Source organism: Atractosteus spatula, chromosome 9, assembly GCF_055471065.1.
Source record: "Atractosteus spatula isolate fAtrSpa1 chromosome 9, fAtrSpa1.hap1, whole genome shotgun sequence".
NCBI classification, from domain to species: Eukaryota; Metazoa; Chordata; class Actinopteri; order Semionotiformes; family Lepisosteidae; genus Atractosteus; species Atractosteus spatula.
Genome location: NC_142714.1, coordinates 54,167,096 through 54,186,071, shown reverse-complemented (window position 1 = coordinate 54,186,071; position 18,976 = coordinate 54,167,096). Strand labels below are relative to the sequence as shown.

The 18,976-nt window shown below is 40.7% G+C and overlaps 1 protein-coding gene across 1 annotated transcript; it reads left to right on the top strand.

The window, feature by feature from the left end:
* The first annotated feature begins 10,981 nt into the window (after positions 1 to 10,981).
* On the top strand, positions 10,982 to 13,242 carry LOC148828902 (uncharacterized). The gene has a single exon (XM_088925419.1). It carries the CDS (start codon positions 11,099 to 11,101, stop codon positions 13,229 to 13,231), a length of 2,133 nt encoding a protein of 710 aa, XP_088781545.1. The 5' UTR covers positions 10,982 to 11,098; the 3' UTR covers positions 13,232 to 13,242.
* Positions 13,243 to 18,976: the final 5,734 nt, after the last annotated feature.

Genomic DNA, 18,976 nt, shown 5'->3' with positions numbered 1-18,976 from the left:
ATTATTATTTCTGAATATAACAATAAGTCTCTATATACATGTGTATATGTTTCATGAAGATAAGCAGAATATGGAAAAGGTGACTGGAAGCCTAAGGCAAATAACAAAAAAAAAGCTTTTGATTCATCTTAATTTTCAGCACCTTGGATAGTTCTGTATAGCTGAAGTCTAGTGAAGTTTACAGCATACATACTATAGACAGAATCCGATTTAGATCTTTTAAATTTCTGAGGCAGAAATCTGCTTTTTCTGGAATTCAATTAAGCCCTCTCCAAACTAATCTGGGGAGAGCAGCACCCAAAGAGATCTTGTAAATTGATATAATATAAAGCAATTAAACATCATCTCTCACCGGCATTTGTGGAGCACTTCTATTAAAGTATTTTCAGCTAAACTTTCTTGATGTGTGCGGTAGATAGTGAAGCAGACCTTTTCAGACAAGCTTTTCAATGTCATCTAATTAAAAGAAAATAGCCTCTAATGCAACTATGGCTTGTGATCTTTACACACATTCATTAGAATATGTATGTCAAAAGAAATGAACTATGTTTTGTATTTAGAAATATAGCAAATATCTTGCCAAATAAATTCTATTACAACCTGCATAAAGGTTTGAAAGTTTTTACTGAATTCTGAAAGACAACTCTGCTGAATTCTTCAGAATTAGCAGCAAAAACACAAACAAACAAAGGGGACATTCGGAAATTGTGTGGAAGTTCATTTGAACTAGAGATAGGAAGCAATTCTTTATGCAAAGGTTTGTGAAAGCATGAAACATGCTACCTTTCTTAGAACAACCTAACAAAATCCTGTTCAGATCAGTTTAGCTGGAGTCCATGACTGAGATGTACATTAGGACATTTTGCTTCACCTGCGAGTACCAACCTGTGAGTAGTCCCTGCATCATGGTTTATACTGGAGTTAAGATCAGTTGGTATATACTGTTTAATGAATTCATTTTCTTATAATTATTCAACCTAAAGATTTGATTTTTTCAGACATACAACAGGAAATAAAACAAAATAGCCATTTGTATTTAACATATAGCTAAAAATAGATCTTTATAAACTCAGATATGAAATCCTATTAATGAAGACGTAAGCATTTCTACTAAGTCTGTACACAAAATAAATCACTGCAAACAGTTAATTTTGCACAAACTGAACTAAATTAATTGTCAATGTGATTTTATTTTAGAATGATAATAACAAATTAAATAATTGTAAAGGACTGCTTTCTAATAGTTTGTCTAAAGTAGAATAGTTGACAAATTGCAGGACAGAATTAAATTAGCATGGGCTCTCTGCTTGAATCATTTTTGCAATTAATGAGTTCTTGATTTTGGCAAGGCAAAGTAAAATGCTTAGATCACTGACTATATGAATCTAGGAACTAATAAATATCTACATAAAACCTTGATGAATGCTAAAATTCTGCCTTTGATTTAACTGTATCTGTAATCCAAGTGCTAAATGCAACACCTGTTCTGGAAGGAAACACAGTTGGTAATTTTATTTAGCATCTGGGTGGTCAGCGTAATGCAAATGTCTTTCCTGGCTCAGGTTTTCTGTTTTTATTTCACCACTCATACTTCTTTAAAGATCCAGCTCCAGTGAAGTCATTTACAATTTATCTGTTTCCATTGTCAGCAGGAGGGTGATTTGTCAAATTCATAGAGGTATTTAATAGGGGCCCAGGAGGCAGTTTGTTTTGTAAATGACTGAAGACAAATCAACTGCAGTAACATGCAGACCCACAACACTGCATGCTGATTGCTCGAAGTCTTTAAAGCAAACTTTGACTTCATAGATTGCTGTTATTATTCATAATAATGCATAAATAATGCAGCTTTTTGTTTCAAATTTTGTCACCATATTTCCTTTTTCTTGGTTATATTTGTGTCTGTCTGGAATGCTCAATAAACTGAGGTTGTGTCATGTTTGGAGCTCAGATCAGATTGAAAAATCTGTTAGAGGCTCTTAGTGAAGGTATTGACTGCAGTATACTGAAGTCCCAAGGATTTCAATGGAAATAGGACAGGGGAACAACCTTTCTGACATAAAATAGTTATTTTTGCTTTTAGAGAGACAGACTAAGTTGTTGACAAAACATAAGCCAAAAAAAAGTATTTTGATGAGGATAAAGAAACAAAGATACTGTATAATTTCTAGCCATTCTCAATTACAAATTGATAATCAAATGCCATTATTTGAGGCTATATGTGAAAAACACATAATCTGCTTAAACAGATACAATGATGTATTCTAGAAAATTATAAATTGATAAAAATTACAGTTAGACAATGACACAGACTATTTAAATTGAAACATTCTAAAGGAATTTACTTCTGGATATGTTGCATCACACAGTATATGACATGGAATATGTATAGTTGTTGAGATTTTGGCAAGAAAAAGCTTTACTTTTCAAACTTAAATAAAAGACAAGCTGTTTTTCGGCTTGTTTACCTTGCAATCATCTGTTCCTAAAAATCCATTCATCCATTTTCTAACTGCTTCTTCCAGTTCAGGGTTGCGGCCGAGCTGGAGCCCGTCAGCAAGCAGGGGTCACAAGGCAGGGTACCCCCTGGACGGGACGCCAGTGCATCATAGGGCACACAGACACTGACACACACATTCACTCCGGGCCCAATTTTTCCATTTCCACTTAACCTACTGAATCAAAATGTCTTTGGACTATGGGAGGAAACAGGAGTGCCCAGCAAAACCCATGCAAACACAGAGAACATACAAACTCCAAACAGGCGCCTTAAAATGTAGACTAAAAATTTGTCACAGCATATGACCTCACCACACACCACACGTTTTTGTATCTCTTTCTTTAGGAAATTAGCTTAAAATGCATCTGTTGGGTCAAAGTTTTCGGAGTAGCTGGACTTCCACACATTCAAGCCTTTCAAGTGCAAATATTTGTACTCCTGGACAATAAACCACAGTTTTCAGGACAGATTATATTTTTATTGTTTTCCATTTAAGCCCAGGTGAAGTGCAGGCCTGAGTGCTCTGACAGAGAGATGGAGAGTAGAAATGTTCAAAGCAATAAAGAAGTCACCCAGACAGCAATAAAGCAAAGTGGCAGCCTGACACTCAGTGAAAGCCCAAAGCACTGGAGGGCAAAGGGCAAAAGATATGAAAAAAAACCTTTAGGAAAATTCAAAGGTAAGTAAAATGGAGGAGAAAAAACTCATTAATCAATTCAAAACATATGGTGACCGCAGAGACTGTTGTCTCTATTTCAATTATAAACAGTTCTCTCTCAGAGTCAGGTTTTAAAAAAAATTCGAACTGCTTTCTCTAATACAGGGTTGTGGTGAAACTGGAGCCTATCCTGGCAAGCAACAGACACAAGGCGGGATACACCCTGGACAGGATGTCAGTCCATCGCAGGGCACACACAGGCACAAACAAGTACTCTAGCCCCAGACTCAATTTTACAGAAGCCAATTACCCTACCGGTACGTCTCTGGAGGAAACCCATGCCAACATGGGAAGAACACAGCAAGCAGTCGCGGGAGGCCAGCACTGCGAGGCGGCAATGCTAATCACTGAAAGCACAACAACACAGTAACCACAGAGGTTAATAAGATAATGTAAGCACCATCTTAAGACCATGATGTGGTGTTGTTTAAAGTTGAATAATACCCATTGAAACATTGCCAACTTCCCTAATGTATTCTATATTTGTGTTTTTCTTTCTCCTGAACCCTGTTTTAGTCTACCTAGAATGGACATTCCGTATTCACACCATCAGTTGTATAAGTTCTGTCCCAGATGAAAATTTAATTGAACTGGGTTTACAGAGCAATGAAAGGGAAGGAAGGCAGTAGAGAACCCAGTCCTTCTCTGTGACAGTTCTGTAAATTTCATTGGAAACTATTTTTTTTTGTTTAGTGACAGAATTGTGCCAAAAGGAAGAATCAACCCATTAGAACTGATTTCTGTAATTTCAGTTCTGATAACCTGGTCAGCCCTGGTAGAGCAGAACAATATTCTTATTTATTATACTGTATGCAAGCATTGCACCAGAACTCAGTTACTGTCGACTGCTCAGTGCCTATTACAAGTTGCTGAAGAGGAATTTAAAAGGTCCAGTGGCTTTTTTTGCTATGCACCAGAGGCACATACTGCAAGTTTAATAATGGAAAGAGGTCCTCTCTCGATTCTAAAAAAAATGGCAGAAACAGAGATAGTGTGTCTCTTTCACACTTCCTCTGTAGCGGTGTTGGCATTCACCAGTTCACCAGTCGAAACAGACGGTACTCTTTCAAGGTTGCTAACAACAGCACATAGGCACCACTAATGGCCTCTCATGCACCCCTCCTTACTGCTATAATATCGAGCTGCACTTAGGTCACACCAACTGCAAAGCAGTTGTTTTCATTCTTAAATTATTATCCACAGCTTGAATCATCTTTATAAAAATTAAAGATAATTAGATTTTTTGTGAACAGAGATTTTTATTTAATATTACATTTTTATGTTTGGTCTTTTTAAGAAATGCATTTCCATTTTCACATCAATCAAAGCATAATGATCAGACATGTTTACAAAGAATGCAGAGTGAGACGTTTCTATAACCCAGGACAAAACATTGAAAGCTCCTGCTTCTTTACCTTGATCAGCTTTCTGAATTTCTGTGATAGAGACCACAACAGTGGTCCTCCCAGTTTCAGGCTCATCTGAAAGCAGCTGTGCAGGTCAGCTGTTACAAACATGCTTACATTTGACTCTTACTCTACACCCTTTCCCAGGATGTCATGTTGTTACCCTGCATAGATGATATTCAACATACTGGAGCTGCTTAAGTTTGCCTGTAAATGCTGAGGTTGGCTTGTGTATGGTAACATCAGGTGTAGATTTTTCTCTTGTCAACCCTTGTCAGGCTACGCGGGTTGTCTCTCACCCCGTGAAGTCCTGTACTCTAGTTTTCTCATCGACTTGGCACCCATTGCAGTGGCAGATTTGCTTTCCAGTCCTGCGCTAAACATTTGCGTATGAACAGTTTTGATTATCATGGCTGTCATGTGATCCAAAGCCTTCTGAATTACGGAGATAAGGAACCAAACTGGCACAATCTTTACCAGAGTGGTTTGAGCAGACTCTAACATTTTATTCCTTACTTGAATCAATTTCCAATGTGTGCCCTCAAGTAAACATATTTTAATGAAAAAGAAAACTATGCACTTGACAGCAAAAGTCAAAATGATGCTTGACAAAAAGGCCACTAGTGATACCATATCATGACTTCCTGCATATCTTACAAAAAGCAAGGCATTTCACTTTCCTGTAGCATGTCTAATCAATCCCCCAGTCAGCATATTTCCTTTGGAAACCTGATAGTGATTATCTGCACTTCTTCATTAAGAAAAAAGAGAAAATGAATACCATAGCCTAGACAGTAAAGTAAAGCACATTGTCTTTATGTTTCTTACTTTACAATGCAAGGCATTTTATTCTATTTGGGTAAATCTTTACTTTTAAGTACTGATGAATTTGAACTCAAAAGTACTTCTCTGATTTGGCCTTTGACTTTAATTCCGTAGGCTTGAAAAAATAGTTGCTGAGGAGAAAGCATTCCTCAATCCATCAGCATTCCATTCCACATGACTCAAGTGCCACAATCATACATTTACAGTAGGTGAAGATGTAGCCATTGTGATGCTGAAATTAAGACCTAGGGAAAAAAGTGACTTATTAAAACTCTGTTTCTTATTCATAGCCACCGTGTCATATGACATTTATCTACAGAAGAATGGCAGAGATGGATCAGGGATTATTCTAACACTTTACTGTTATCTTAATAATTTAGATAACTTGAAAAGGTTATTTTTAAAATCTAATATCTGACACATACAGTAATATTGCTGTATCCCGGCAAAGAAGCCCTTTTGGGAACAGTGCAGTTCATCTTGATAAAGCCCTTCCCATTTTGTTGGTGTCTCTTTCAGAGTCTGAGCCCCAGATGGAGTTGTGTTATACACAGGAGATAATAAACAGGGTTTTTGATGTGCTGTGAGCCTATGACATATTTATGTACAAAATTAAATCTGTAATCTAATTTATTTATGTAAAGGGCATCTCCTTTTGGTAAGAGGTTTGTGCTTGTCCATTATAATCCTGCACATAAAACAGATGCCAACTTCCTGAGCAGCTTTGAAGCAAAATGTATGCTGTCAAAATGGACTCCGTAGAAACAAGAGAAAGCATATGAGCAGTAAGAAGAATACTACAAAGACAAATGCTGAACTGCGCACTACTCTTCAATATCAAGATTGTTCTGGGGAGAAATATAACCACAGTTTTAACTAACAATTGAACCCCTTGGTGGTCTCTGTTAAGATTCATACATCAGTATTTGTTGTTAGAGTTGTTAGAGACACTATCTCTATTGCTGGACTATTTTTTTTTTGTTGAAGCATACAAAGAGAATGATAGCCACTTGGGATGCATACTCAACTGCTGACAAAACATGTCTGCCTCCTGAATAAGAATAACGTCCATGGCTTTGTGAGATAAAAGTTTAAAAGTTAAAGAAGCCTCTAGAACTCTTCCACCTGAAAGCAACACCAACCGAGAAACAGAAAAAATACGGACACAGATGAATAGAAAAAGAGGTTAAATCATCTCTGAGTTATGATTAATAATTTTAATATTAAAAAAATGAGTTTTATCAACATTATTAAAGGTACATTAAATATTAGCCTTCATTACGCGTGTAAAGAGTCATTGTATCTGGAGGTAAAATGAAAGAAGAAAGTCTAAAATTCTGTCTAAAATGCTGAATTGCAGTGAGCTTTTTCTGGACTTTTTTCAGAAAAATTGAAAATTCTAGCTTACAGTAGCTCAATCAGGATCAAACCTAAATGTAAGCCTCATTATGTTGGCAAAGTAACAGGATAGACTTCTAGACATAAGTGATAATAATATCATTGATAGATTTGTTTTGCTCATTTTTGCTTATGAATCCATGTGAAGGAGAGAATGTAAAACATCTATACTGTTAGCTTAGCTGGATGTCAAGCCTTCTCAGCCTTCAGTCGAGACTCTCCAAGAGGAAGCAAACCGTAGTCTCGATTTTTATCTCCCATCAAATGCTGAAGACTTCAAATAAATGAGAAATCATAAACCTCACAATGAAAAGATAATGGAATTATGCAGATAATTCTCTATTCTCCAGTGGTTCAAATACATTTAGAGCACTTCCCAGGTCCCGCTCTTCAAGTTTCAATTTAGAATTGCATTTCATTTCCCCAGTGAGGAAAGATGAAACTGTAACCAACTCAACACCCCCAGCTCTGCCTATTCCACAGTGCAGTTACCATCTGCAGTGCCAGTACTGTGAATTTAAAGTGAAACCTAGTATTGATGTGACTGCTGTATAAAGTTTCTTTCAAGCAGGATTGAACAAGAATGAAAACAATGCAATGTTGTAGAATGAGAACCAAGTTCCACTGGTGCTAACAAGCCGCCTTTTTCCTTTGTACAAAGTAATCAAATACATTTAAATGAATTAAAACATTTTAATTCAACTTTGTCTAATACGGGGTATTTGGATTAAGTATCAATTGGCAACATACAGTAAAGCTACTGAACATGCAAATTGGATTGCTGCAAGAAAATAAAAAAAGACAATCTCACTACCCGTAGCTAAACAGAGAAAGGGCATGGGAAACTTTTAGAAATATTTGTGAAATAAAAGCACATAACAGTTTCAATTATTAATAAGTGCTTCCACTCATACCTTCAATTTACAAATGTCAAAGAGTTTTCTTCCATTTGTTTTGTAAAACCTGTTTTCTGAGCATTCAGTTACAAAAGAACCATTCCTTAAGAGGTTTTATATTATATATACTGTATACAGTATACTGTTTTTGTATGTACTGTATAAATAACTTGTGGCTGTTACCTGTATTTATATCACCTGTGATTGCAGAGACAGGATCTAAAATCTTTAGGGATCAAATGACCTTTCATATAATTACTTTGGAATATTCTCTTTGATGTTATTTTCCCTCTGAAGAAGTGACACATTTGAAATGATTTATCTGCATAATCATGTAATGCCATATTTGTGTAGTTTACCATCAATTGATGTTTTCTCAGGAGCTACATGATTATTTAGAATTAGTTTTACTGTAAAACTAAAGGGACATCTTGTGCATGAATCTTAATTTGCAAGAAAAGAGATATTTGAAAGCATATTACAACTGTAAAGAAATATAATGTCATCAACCAATAACAACAGTGATTGCTGTTAAGGTCCAATGCAGAAGGAACCTATTTCTCCTTAATCCCTGAGACACTGAGGCAGTTTTAAGTATTCTCTTAGACTAAAGGAAAATGATTACACATTTGCCAGTTTCTAATGTGATTGCAGGATACCTTGAAAGCATATTCACTTTTAATTTTACAAGCGAAATAGTTGACTGACAAATTCATGCCTAAAAACAAAACATTCCTACCTTTGATTATAATTACTTGTTATAACCTCAAATACATCAAAGTCACTTTTATGAGTAGTTACAAAAAATTGCTAATTTGCAATTTCTCCTCTGATCACTTCAGAAACACTAATCATCTTTTCAGACTCATCAGTCGCTGTAAAAGTAAAAGAGTCGATCATAGCTCTTCCACTGTCATGCACTGCAATTAGACACCAGTATTCATCCTAGAAAATTTCTGTGATGACTCCTTTCAATGTGCAGGAAACCATTGTCTTTTCTCAGAGTGTCCCAAGAATTATGGAGTAATATGGCCATTTTAAATAAAACACTTTGATAGCCTAATACTTGTCATTTCCTAAATTTATCCATTTTCATTTAGCAACTGGAACAAGATTTTTAAGATGTCTTGTAAAAGCTTAAATTCCAATATTAACCCAAGATTAACTTCCTATAGTAAGCTGGTTGCTTTTTTCAGCTTCTGTCATTTTGTCTTTTGGTGTGTAGCAGGCTGCAGACTGATATATTGTGTCCTTCCATATGACCTTCATCACAGCAGAGCTGTGTGCACTGGATAATTTTTTTATCGTGGTACAAAGCTTGGTGTGAAAAGAGTCAAGAAGCAAAACTTCCATAATGCTGGCCGATCACAGAGCCATACTCTCTGTCCTAGCTTTTTGGCCCCAAAATTTTATTCAGTCATCTCTTGAAGGATTCTCAATTCTAATACTGTCTGGACTCTTTCCAGCTTGGTGTAATTTTTCCAGAACTTGTTTTACTTGGTAGTGATCGACACTGATCTGTCTTACTTACTGTCTTAGAGCCAGTGGTTTAATATCAGACCATGGTATTATGGTGCATTTGCAGTAGTTTCATTGCACAAAATGACTGAAATATAAATCTGTAAATGCTCATGAAATACAATATCCATGACTATGTTATTTAGTTGAGGACAAGCAACAATTCTAAAGCATCTTGTGAAATTATTTATTGCTAGTAATTCCATCTGAAGCATGTTCTGTGCTGAAGTGCTTTATTGCTGCTGCTCATTGTTGATGGGATTAGACTACAGGCATGGCTTTCCTACACACTCCAATGGACGGCCTGTGGCATACAGTGCACACTTCAGCAATACATCTCCATTGTCACTTTTATAAAAGAGCAATGTAGTCGTACAGTAGCTATACATATTTTATTTTTGTCAACTAAAAAAAATTAGGTGATTTGCAGTACTGATATTCTGATGCAAATATTGTAAAATGCTATCATCTTATCAAGCTCTGTAATTACCCAAATATTGGTCTTTGACAAACACTACAGAGTGACCTCTGTGCTACATATTATGTGTGCACAGCATAGTATGGACACAGCACAAGGAATGTTTAGAAGTGACCTCCACTAATTTGCATGAAATCATTTCTTAATTTTTGCATGTTATGGCTTGACCACGAGTAACACTAACACATACTTTCTGTCTTGCGTCACTGTTAATTTTTTAATGTTTTCAAATGCTTTGTATTTCAAATTGGATTACTCAGCTTCCTTTGGAACTCTAATATAAATGTAGTGACATTTAAAATAGTTTGACAAGTGACCTCTGACTAATGTGACATCACCTAATTACCAGGTTCCCTGGAGACCCTGTTTTGTGTGCTGTTGCTCTATAAATGTCAAAAGACAACTGTAACACAGGTCAAATGTAAGGGGCAGAATCTTTTAGACCACATAAGCTTACCAATATTCTTGTTTTAATTGGTAAAGGCAAAACAGAGTCCAAAGTTGCTCATTATCACATTAAAAAATATACAGGTGTGTCGCTGCGTCAGCATGTGTAGGCTGCAAAGGAATAAGTAAAGGTTTATTCCATGCTGAAAATAGAAGAAATAAAACACAACATTTCAGCTGGGGAGCCTTCTTCAGGTGTGAGAAAAACAGAGACACAGAGTGTGAGAGAGAGGAGGCAGCACAGAAGATGAGCTCCTAATTTCTTTGAGATTTTATTGTTTTCTGGAACTGAACAAATAGTCTAGGAATAAGGCGACATCTAACAAAACTAAAGAAAACTACAGAAGTAAAGAAATAATTTGCCATTGGAAAAAAAATCAACAAAGCAAACATCTAAAAAACTGAAGATCAACTATAAGACACAGCTACACCTGAGGATAAAGGACCTGAGGAAAAACTCCAAAAAGGAAAATCCCCAAGAGACGAAGAGAAACAAACAGAAAAGGAATAATTAAAACAAGGAAATAAGAATAAGAAGACAAGAAAGAAAGAAAGAAAAAGTACACCAAAGGAAACAAGAAGGAAAGGGAAAATAGAAGCAGCATCAGGAGAAGCCAAGAACTCAGCCACCAACACGAAAAACACCTGGTAAGCCCTGTTCTTTCTTCTCCTTTCTTGAAGAGGCCTCTAAAAAAATTGAACTGCTTTGCTAGATAAAAGTTTAAAAAGTCTTTAGAAAAGGTTACCTTAAAGTTTAAATTAAACAAAATACCACTTGGGCCCACTACACTCAAAAGGCCAAAGTTGAAGAACCTGTTCCCAAGCAACAGGGGGCTGATTGTATTCAAAACGCCCGAGCCAGGCCGTCTGTTTGCTCTTCTCACCTGGGCCCATTGTATTTAAAAGAGGAAGATGAGTACAGAGCAGAATACAGCCCCACTGGAGCAGCCCTGCCCCCTCAGCACAGTACTCCAGTACCCTGAGGACGTGAAAACCGTTAAGACCAGGAAACAGTACAAAGACTCCTGGATGAAAGAAAACCCAGAGACCCTCATTGCTGACTACTGCCAGGCAGGAGAAAAACACATAAAAACCAACCTGCTCTTTTTTACTGAGCATCCGAATGCCTGGCACACAGCTGTGTGTAAGAATTATACAAACACCACCAGAAGGGGCATCAGCAAAGGCAGGCAAATCTCCATAGGGGGTGACAGCGAGGTAGAAGACACTGTCCTGACTGTCAACACCTACCACAATGGTACAGTGATGATACAGGGCAGTGAGGCCGCTCTGGAGCTTTTCGAGGAAAAGTTCACAGACCTTAAAACACAGGCCGACCTGGAGAAACCTCCCCCAGAAACAGGAGAAAAACCCAGCAGCCTGATGCCCACAGCACCGGAGAGTTCAGCTCCACCTGTTTTAGAGCCCACAAACACAACCTCAGCCACAGAACAGCCCAGCAAGAGTGTAGCCCTCGGCAACACAGAAACACACCACCCGGACACACACAGCCCACACCAACCCCCCTATGACCACAGCACAGTGCGCCTCCTGAGAGAGAAACTCTCTGCTCTGGAGCTGGACTTCACTGAGTTCAAGGAGCTGATGCTGGGGAGACTCACAGAGGGGCAGACAGCACAACAGCTAAGAGACGAGGTTAACAAACACAAGAATGAATGTAAAACCTCCAACAAACAGCTCAGGGCACAGATGGAGGAGCTGCTGCAGGACAACAGTAAGCTGCAGTCGGAAGTAGCAGAGCTGAGAGAGGAGCTGCAGCTTGCGGAGAGGACAAGCAAGACTCTCAAAGACCAGCTGAGGAAACTCACTACTTCCCACTGCAGCCCGGACTGCAACAGAACAGCCCTGAGACCCAGAACACACAACACACAACACCCACCCCCAACCCGCAAAGACACACCCACCTCCACACAACCTGACACCCCTACAACCCCCACCACCAACTCCCACTTACCCAGTACCCCCACCGTAGCAAACACCACACCCACTGCACCCCCCGGCACCCCAAATCCCCTCACAACTCCACTGCCCAAAAGCATATCCACCTTGCCGAACACTCAGGGTGACCCACACACACACCCGGCCCCACCCAACTCCTCCACCTCACACACTGCACCCCCCCAAGCAGCCGCCCGCCCGGCAGCACAGCGCCCCTCCAGCAGACTGGACACCAGAGGCAGACGCATGGAAGTAGCCTTTCTCATCGACTCCAACGGGAGGTACATCGATGAGCACAGGCTCTTCCCAGGATTACAAACAGCAAAGCTCTGGTGTCCGACGACAGAGAAGGCCCTGCAGCTGCTGTCCAGGTCGGTACTGGGAGCCCCTCAGCACATCATCATCCACACCGGCACCAACGACCTGAGGACCCAGAGGGAGCAGGTGGCCCAGTCCATCAGGAGAGTGGCAGAGAGGGCCATACAGGAGTTCCCTCGCGCCCGAATTGTCATCTCCACCCTGCTGCCGAGACAGGACGAGCAGCACCACACCATCCAGAGAATCAATGCCGAGATCTCACGGTGCTGCGCCCTGCTCCCAAACGTCTACCTGGCCCATCACTCCACCCTTGGACCACAGCACCTACACGACCATAAACACCTCAAAAAACAGACCATTGGACTCTTCACAAAAACTCTGAAAGACACCACACTGGGCAGACACCCGAACAGCACCCCAGAGAGAAACAGGAGGACTACCAGAGGAACGCCCCAGCACCCACACCCCCAACCCAGACCAGCTCAACCCACAAAGAACAGAACCAGCACCACCCTACAGCCCTCCAACCCAGACCAACGACCTAACAGGACCAGAACCAGCGCCCCACCCCATGCCCCTCACCCAGACCAGCAGCTGAACCGGACCAGAACCACAACCCCTCCCCACCCAGCACAACTACAGAGCCGGACCGAGCCCCTCCTGCACAGCTACGCCGCAGCCCTGGCCAGACCAGCAGTCCCGAGCGGTTTGGAGCTGGGAGAAATCCGGCAGCTCCTGAACCTCATCTGCACCCGGCTTATGAGCTGAACTTCCACCACCCACAGCGACAGACAAAAACCCAGCACAATACTTGTTTCTGTCGATGATGTAAATGTCCAACACAAATTTGATACAGTTCCAGAAAACAATAACAACTTGCAAAGATAATTCAAGCGATAACAATGAGATCTCTAAAGATAAGTATGTGGAACATTCAGGGTCTGGGCTCGTCAGCATTTGGGCTGAAGAGCACTGATCCTGAATTTATCAAGGATGTAAAGGAGACAGACATCATGATCCTACAGGAGACATGGTGTCGGGGAGACTTGGCTACCCACTGTCCCCCAGGCTACAAGGAGATCATGGTGCCCTCTGTCAAAAAACCCCAAATCACCCGGGGCAGAGACTCTGGGGGGATCATTGTGTGGTACAGAGCGGAGCTCAGTCACTCCATACAATTAGTAAAGAAAGAAGAGTCACGAGTTTGGCTTAAAATCAAAAGAAATACCATCTGTACAGAAAACGAGGTTTTCCTGTGTGCTGTCTACATCCCGCCCTCAGAATCCCCCTACTACAGTGAGGGAATTCTCCCCAGTCTCCACACGGAGATCGGTCACTTCCAGGGCCAGGGAAACGTGCTGCTCTATGGTGACCTCAACGCACGAACAGGCACACTGGCAGACTTCACCAGCACACAGGGAAACACTCACATATTCGGACAATCCCCTCTGTACCACACACCGGTCACCTCACACAGGTGCAGCCATGACACTACGGTCAACAGCACCGGGCGCGAGCTGCTGCAGCTCTGTCAAGGGCTGGGCCTGTACATCGTCAACGGCAGGACTAGAGGGGACTCTCTAGGCAGGTTCACCTACAGCTCAGCTCTGGGTAGCAGTGTGGTGGACTACGCCATCACCGACCTGGACCCCTCCTGTATCAGTGCCTTCACTGTCAGGCCACAAACTCCCCTCTCCGACCACAGCCAGATCACACTCTACATGAAGAGAGCACACCAGTACAGAGACACACTGACACAGCCCAGCCAGCTGTATGACCTCAACCAGGCGTACAGATGGGACACAGACAGCCTGGACAGATACCAAACTGCACTGGGCGATGACGAAATTCAGACACTGATGGACACATTCCTAAACACTCCGTATCAAACCAACAAATTAGGCATCAACTTGGCCACACAAAAACTAAATCACCTATTCCACAAACTAGCATCAAAATCTAAGCTAAAAACAACTAAATCAAAAAACTACCAAAAAACAAAAGCAAAAGAAAAGTGGTTTGATACGGAGTGCAAAAACATCAGAAATGCACTACGAAAAGTCTCAAATGAAAAACACAGACAACCACACAACACAGATCTGCGACTCAGGTACTGTGACATGGTAAAACTTTACAAACACACGCTGAAAAAGAAAAGAAACACATACATAGACAAACAACTTGCAGAGATTGAGGAGTCACTAAATCAGAACTGTTTCTGGGAGAAGTGGAACAACTTAAACAAATCAAAACCAGAAGAATTGGCCATCCAAAATGGAACAATCTGGCAAACATACTTTGAAAATCTGTATGAAAAGCTCCCAAATACAAATCAATCAGACCAAAACACCATTTATGAAAAACTCAAAATTTTGGAATTGGCTATCAAAGACAACCAAAACCCCTTAGACTCCCCAATCACTGAGCAGGAGCTACTGGACAAACTCCAGGCCCTCAGACCACGCAAAGCCTGTGGCCATGATGGTGTCATAAATGAGATGCTGAGACACAGCAGCCCAAAGTTGCAACAAGCCCTGCTCAAACTCCTCAATCTCATCATGACAGCTGGATGTTTCCCCGAGGCCTGGAACCAAGGACTGATCACGCCCATCTATAAGAGTGGAGATAAACTCGATCCCAGCAACTACCGGGGCATCTGTGTGAACAGTAACCTGGGGAAGGTATTCTGCAGTATCCTGAATACACGAATACTGGCCTTCCTTACCGAACACAATGTCCTGAGTAAAAGTCAGATTGGCTTCTTGCCAGATCACCGCACATCTGATCACATTTACACCCTGCACACACTGATAGACAAACACGTCCACCAAAAACACAAAGGAAAAAATTTTGCCTGCTTTGTCGATTTCAAAAAAGCATTTGACTCGATTTGGCATGAGAGATTGTTTTATAAACTACTCCAAAGCGGCATAGGGGGCAAAGTGTACGACATAATTAAATCAATGTATTCAGAGAGCAAATGTGCAGTGAAAATTGGAAACAAAAGGACTAAATTCTTCACCCAAGGCCGCGGGGTGAGACAGGGCTGCAGCCTGAGCCCAACACTGTTCAATATCTATATCAACGAATTAGCAGGAATGTTGGAGCAGTCTGCAGCTCCTGGTCTCACACTACACGACACAGAAATCAAGTTCCTGCTCTACGCAGATGACCTGGTCCTGCTGTCGCCCACAGAACAGGGGCTGCAGCAGAACCTGGCACTGCTGGAGCAGTACTGTCAGACCTGGGCACTGACAGTCAATCTGGACAAGACCAGAGTTATGGTTTTCCAGAAGAAAGCCAGACCTCAGGGAAACAGGTACAAATTCACACTGAACAACAACACATTGGAGCACACATCCAGCTACACATATCTCGGTCTCACCATCAGCTCTTCCGGGAGTTTTGACCTGGCAGTGAAGGCACTGAGGGAGAAGGCACTCAGGGCTTTCTACGCAATAAGAAAGAGGCTCTTCAACATCAACCCACCAACAAGAATCTGGCTCCAAATACTTGAAAGTGTAATCCAACCCATTGCCCTATACGGCAGTGAAGTGTGGGGTCCCCTCACAGACCAGGATTACACCCAATGGGACAAACACCCCACAGAAACTCTGCACATGGAGATCTGTAGAAACATCCTCCGTGTGCAGAGAAGAACTCCTAACAACGGGTGCAGGGCCGAATTAGGCCAGTACCCACTATTGATAAACATACAGAAAAGAATATTCAAGTATTGGCTACACCTAAAAAACAGTGACCAAAATTCCTACCACCACAAAGCCCTGCTGAGCCAAGAGCTGAGCCCAAAACAGAGCCCCCTGAGCCAGCTGGTCCTGAGGCTCACCGACCTGAGCCACACCGACACTAACCAGCCTCAGGACAGCACTGCTAGAGCACCACAACCCAGACTCAACCACATCACAGCACAGATCAAACAGCAATATCTCACACACTGGGACACACACACACAGACACAACATAAACTGGAATGTTACAGAACCTTAAACAGACAATACACACTAGCTGAATATTTGACCAAAATAAAAAATAACAAACAGAAACAGACCCTGACGAAGTACAGGCTCAGTGACCACAACCTGGCCATAGAAACTGGGCGACACAGGCAGACCTGGCTGTCCAGAGAGGACAGGCTGTGCTCCCACTGCCAGCGGGGAGAAATAGAGACAGAGGTGCACTTCCTACTGCACTGTGACAGATACTCTGGGATTAGAGAAACATTCTTCCCTAAATTCAGAAATCTAATCCCAGAGTTCCCACACCTGCCAGAATCACAACGGGTCCCAATCCTACTGGGAGAGGGAGGAGGGAACTCAGTTGAACTGGCAGCCCAGTATGTGATCTCCTGTCACAGCCTGAGGAACAGTGAGTCTGTCTCCCAATAATGCTCCAGCCGCCTACAGAATATGTCAATATTGTATAATATGTCTTTGTTGTAAATGTCTGTAATATGTCTGTAGATTTTATTTTACTTCTATTTTTGTTTTGTTTCATGTAAATATCATTACTTTCATTTGCTTTGGCAACACTGATTGTACCCATCGGTCATGCTAATAAAGCACCTTGAATTGAATTGAATTGAATTGAAAAACAGAGCAGATTAAATAGCACAGGAGAACAAAAGCTGGGAGAGTGGAGGAGGCGGGAGCAGGGGAGAGGCAGAGAGGCCACTCAGGTGGTGCGAAGTGGAGAGATGTGAAGAGAGGTGTGAAGTCGAAACCTGCATGAGAATAGAGAAGATGACACAAAAACAAGTCTGTCATTGAGAGAAGGGGGAAGGTGTGAACCTACTGTAGTTTCAGGATAATTTTTGTTTCTGACGTCTTTCTGCTATGGGAGTTAAGAAACCCTTCTTTGAGAACGCAGACGGAGATGTACTGTACAGTATTAAAAAATATAAATTTACTGAATTCATTTATTTCAACGGTGACAATCAAAAATGGCAAGCTATAGAATTGCTGTAATGAGAAAAGTTAGGACTTCATAAACTCACATTGCATAAATGTTAATTTTATTGGCTTCCCTAGGAGCAGAAGAAGGAAATAATTGGGATCACGCTTCTTCAAAAATTAATGAACGGGTCTGAAGATGGCTGATGTAAACTCTGATGCAGGACATGGCATATGGTTAAGTGGCTATTATCTTATGGACAATTTTACATGGAAAAAAGAACCACCCTTAGAATGAATAATTCATAAAATCGTTAGCTAGTGGTCTCCCAAGAGGAGGTGTCAATGTGCTATAAATGGGGAGATCTCTAGTTTTGTTACAAAAGCATTTCAAGTCAAGTATAAAAATAAACTGAACCTGTTGTGCTACTTTCTACCCTTTAATTCTGAAAAAAAATGATGTAAATTAACCTTTACTGGTTTTACTAATCACAAATTGATATTAACCTACTGAATATGCAATGTAACAGAACAACTGTGGTTCTATTATGCTGTTTAATTTAATACTGTTCATCATATTAACCTTTTGTTTCAGAAAACTTCTGTTATTCAAAATAACCTTTTGAGCAGTCTGATGAGTTTGTTCTAGAATATGCAGCTCACTTGGCTGCTAGTAGCTCATTGGTCCAGGTCGGGTATCAGCTTTGACATCATGGCCCGGTGATTCTTCGAGAATCTCTTTTCATCGGTTTTAAATGTGTCTCTATTGGTCTGAAGTTGTCAATGCCAAAAGCCTTTTTGAACACTTGAGGCAGACCCCCTCGGTATTTTCTCTGTTCAAGCATAAAGAGATTCACTTCTCAGGCTGTCAGTGTAGGACTTTCCTCTGAGCCCAGGAATGTAGGGTATCCGGTTTCTCTTCTCTGGGTTGATTCTATTATAAATGTTTGGCTGTAGGTGTAAATGTATTCTATCTCAATCTACTTTTCTGTCAAATCCCACAATTCTTATTAAAAAGACATTTTGTAATTCTGTTTAATATTTGTATAGAATATTGATGGAAAATAAAATTAACTGCTCATATTCAAATATTTAACATATCTGTTTTTCTTTTTCATTTCTTTAGACAATCATGGTTGCATAAAATCAGCTAAAAATAAATAGAACTGTTAGTGCTATTTGTTGTGATGAGAGTTTGGCTCTGAAAGGCAATGACAGTCAGAGAGGATTTTAAACCCCTAAATCTATTAAAATTAAAATCTTATTTAATTATAACAATTTGGCCAGTTACACAACAGTCATGTATCACTGGGTGGATCGTGGCAATAAATATACAGTACAGAGGAAAAAGGCAGCTTACTACAGGGAGACTCTAAACCTGGGTGTTGTGTCAGTTTGTACTCTACAGCCATGCTCTCTGAATAGAAATGTGGTCAAGTGCATTTCTCACAAGGCAGTGAGAGTAAGAAAAAAGAAGTTGTGGTAATGTTTGTGTGCTGGAAATGATTCCAAAAACTCACCACAGATTTTTGACACCTATTCTCCGGTACAGACTCATGGGGCTGCTATGCTGCACTGTAATCAAGGCCTTCCTGTTGCCCAC

Bases quoted from the DNA above. Each gene is read 5' to 3' on its own strand.
- LOC148828902 (XM_088925419.1), top strand. From the start codon at position 11,099: ATGAGTACAGAGCAGAATACAGCCCCACTGGAGCAGCCCTGCCCCCTC.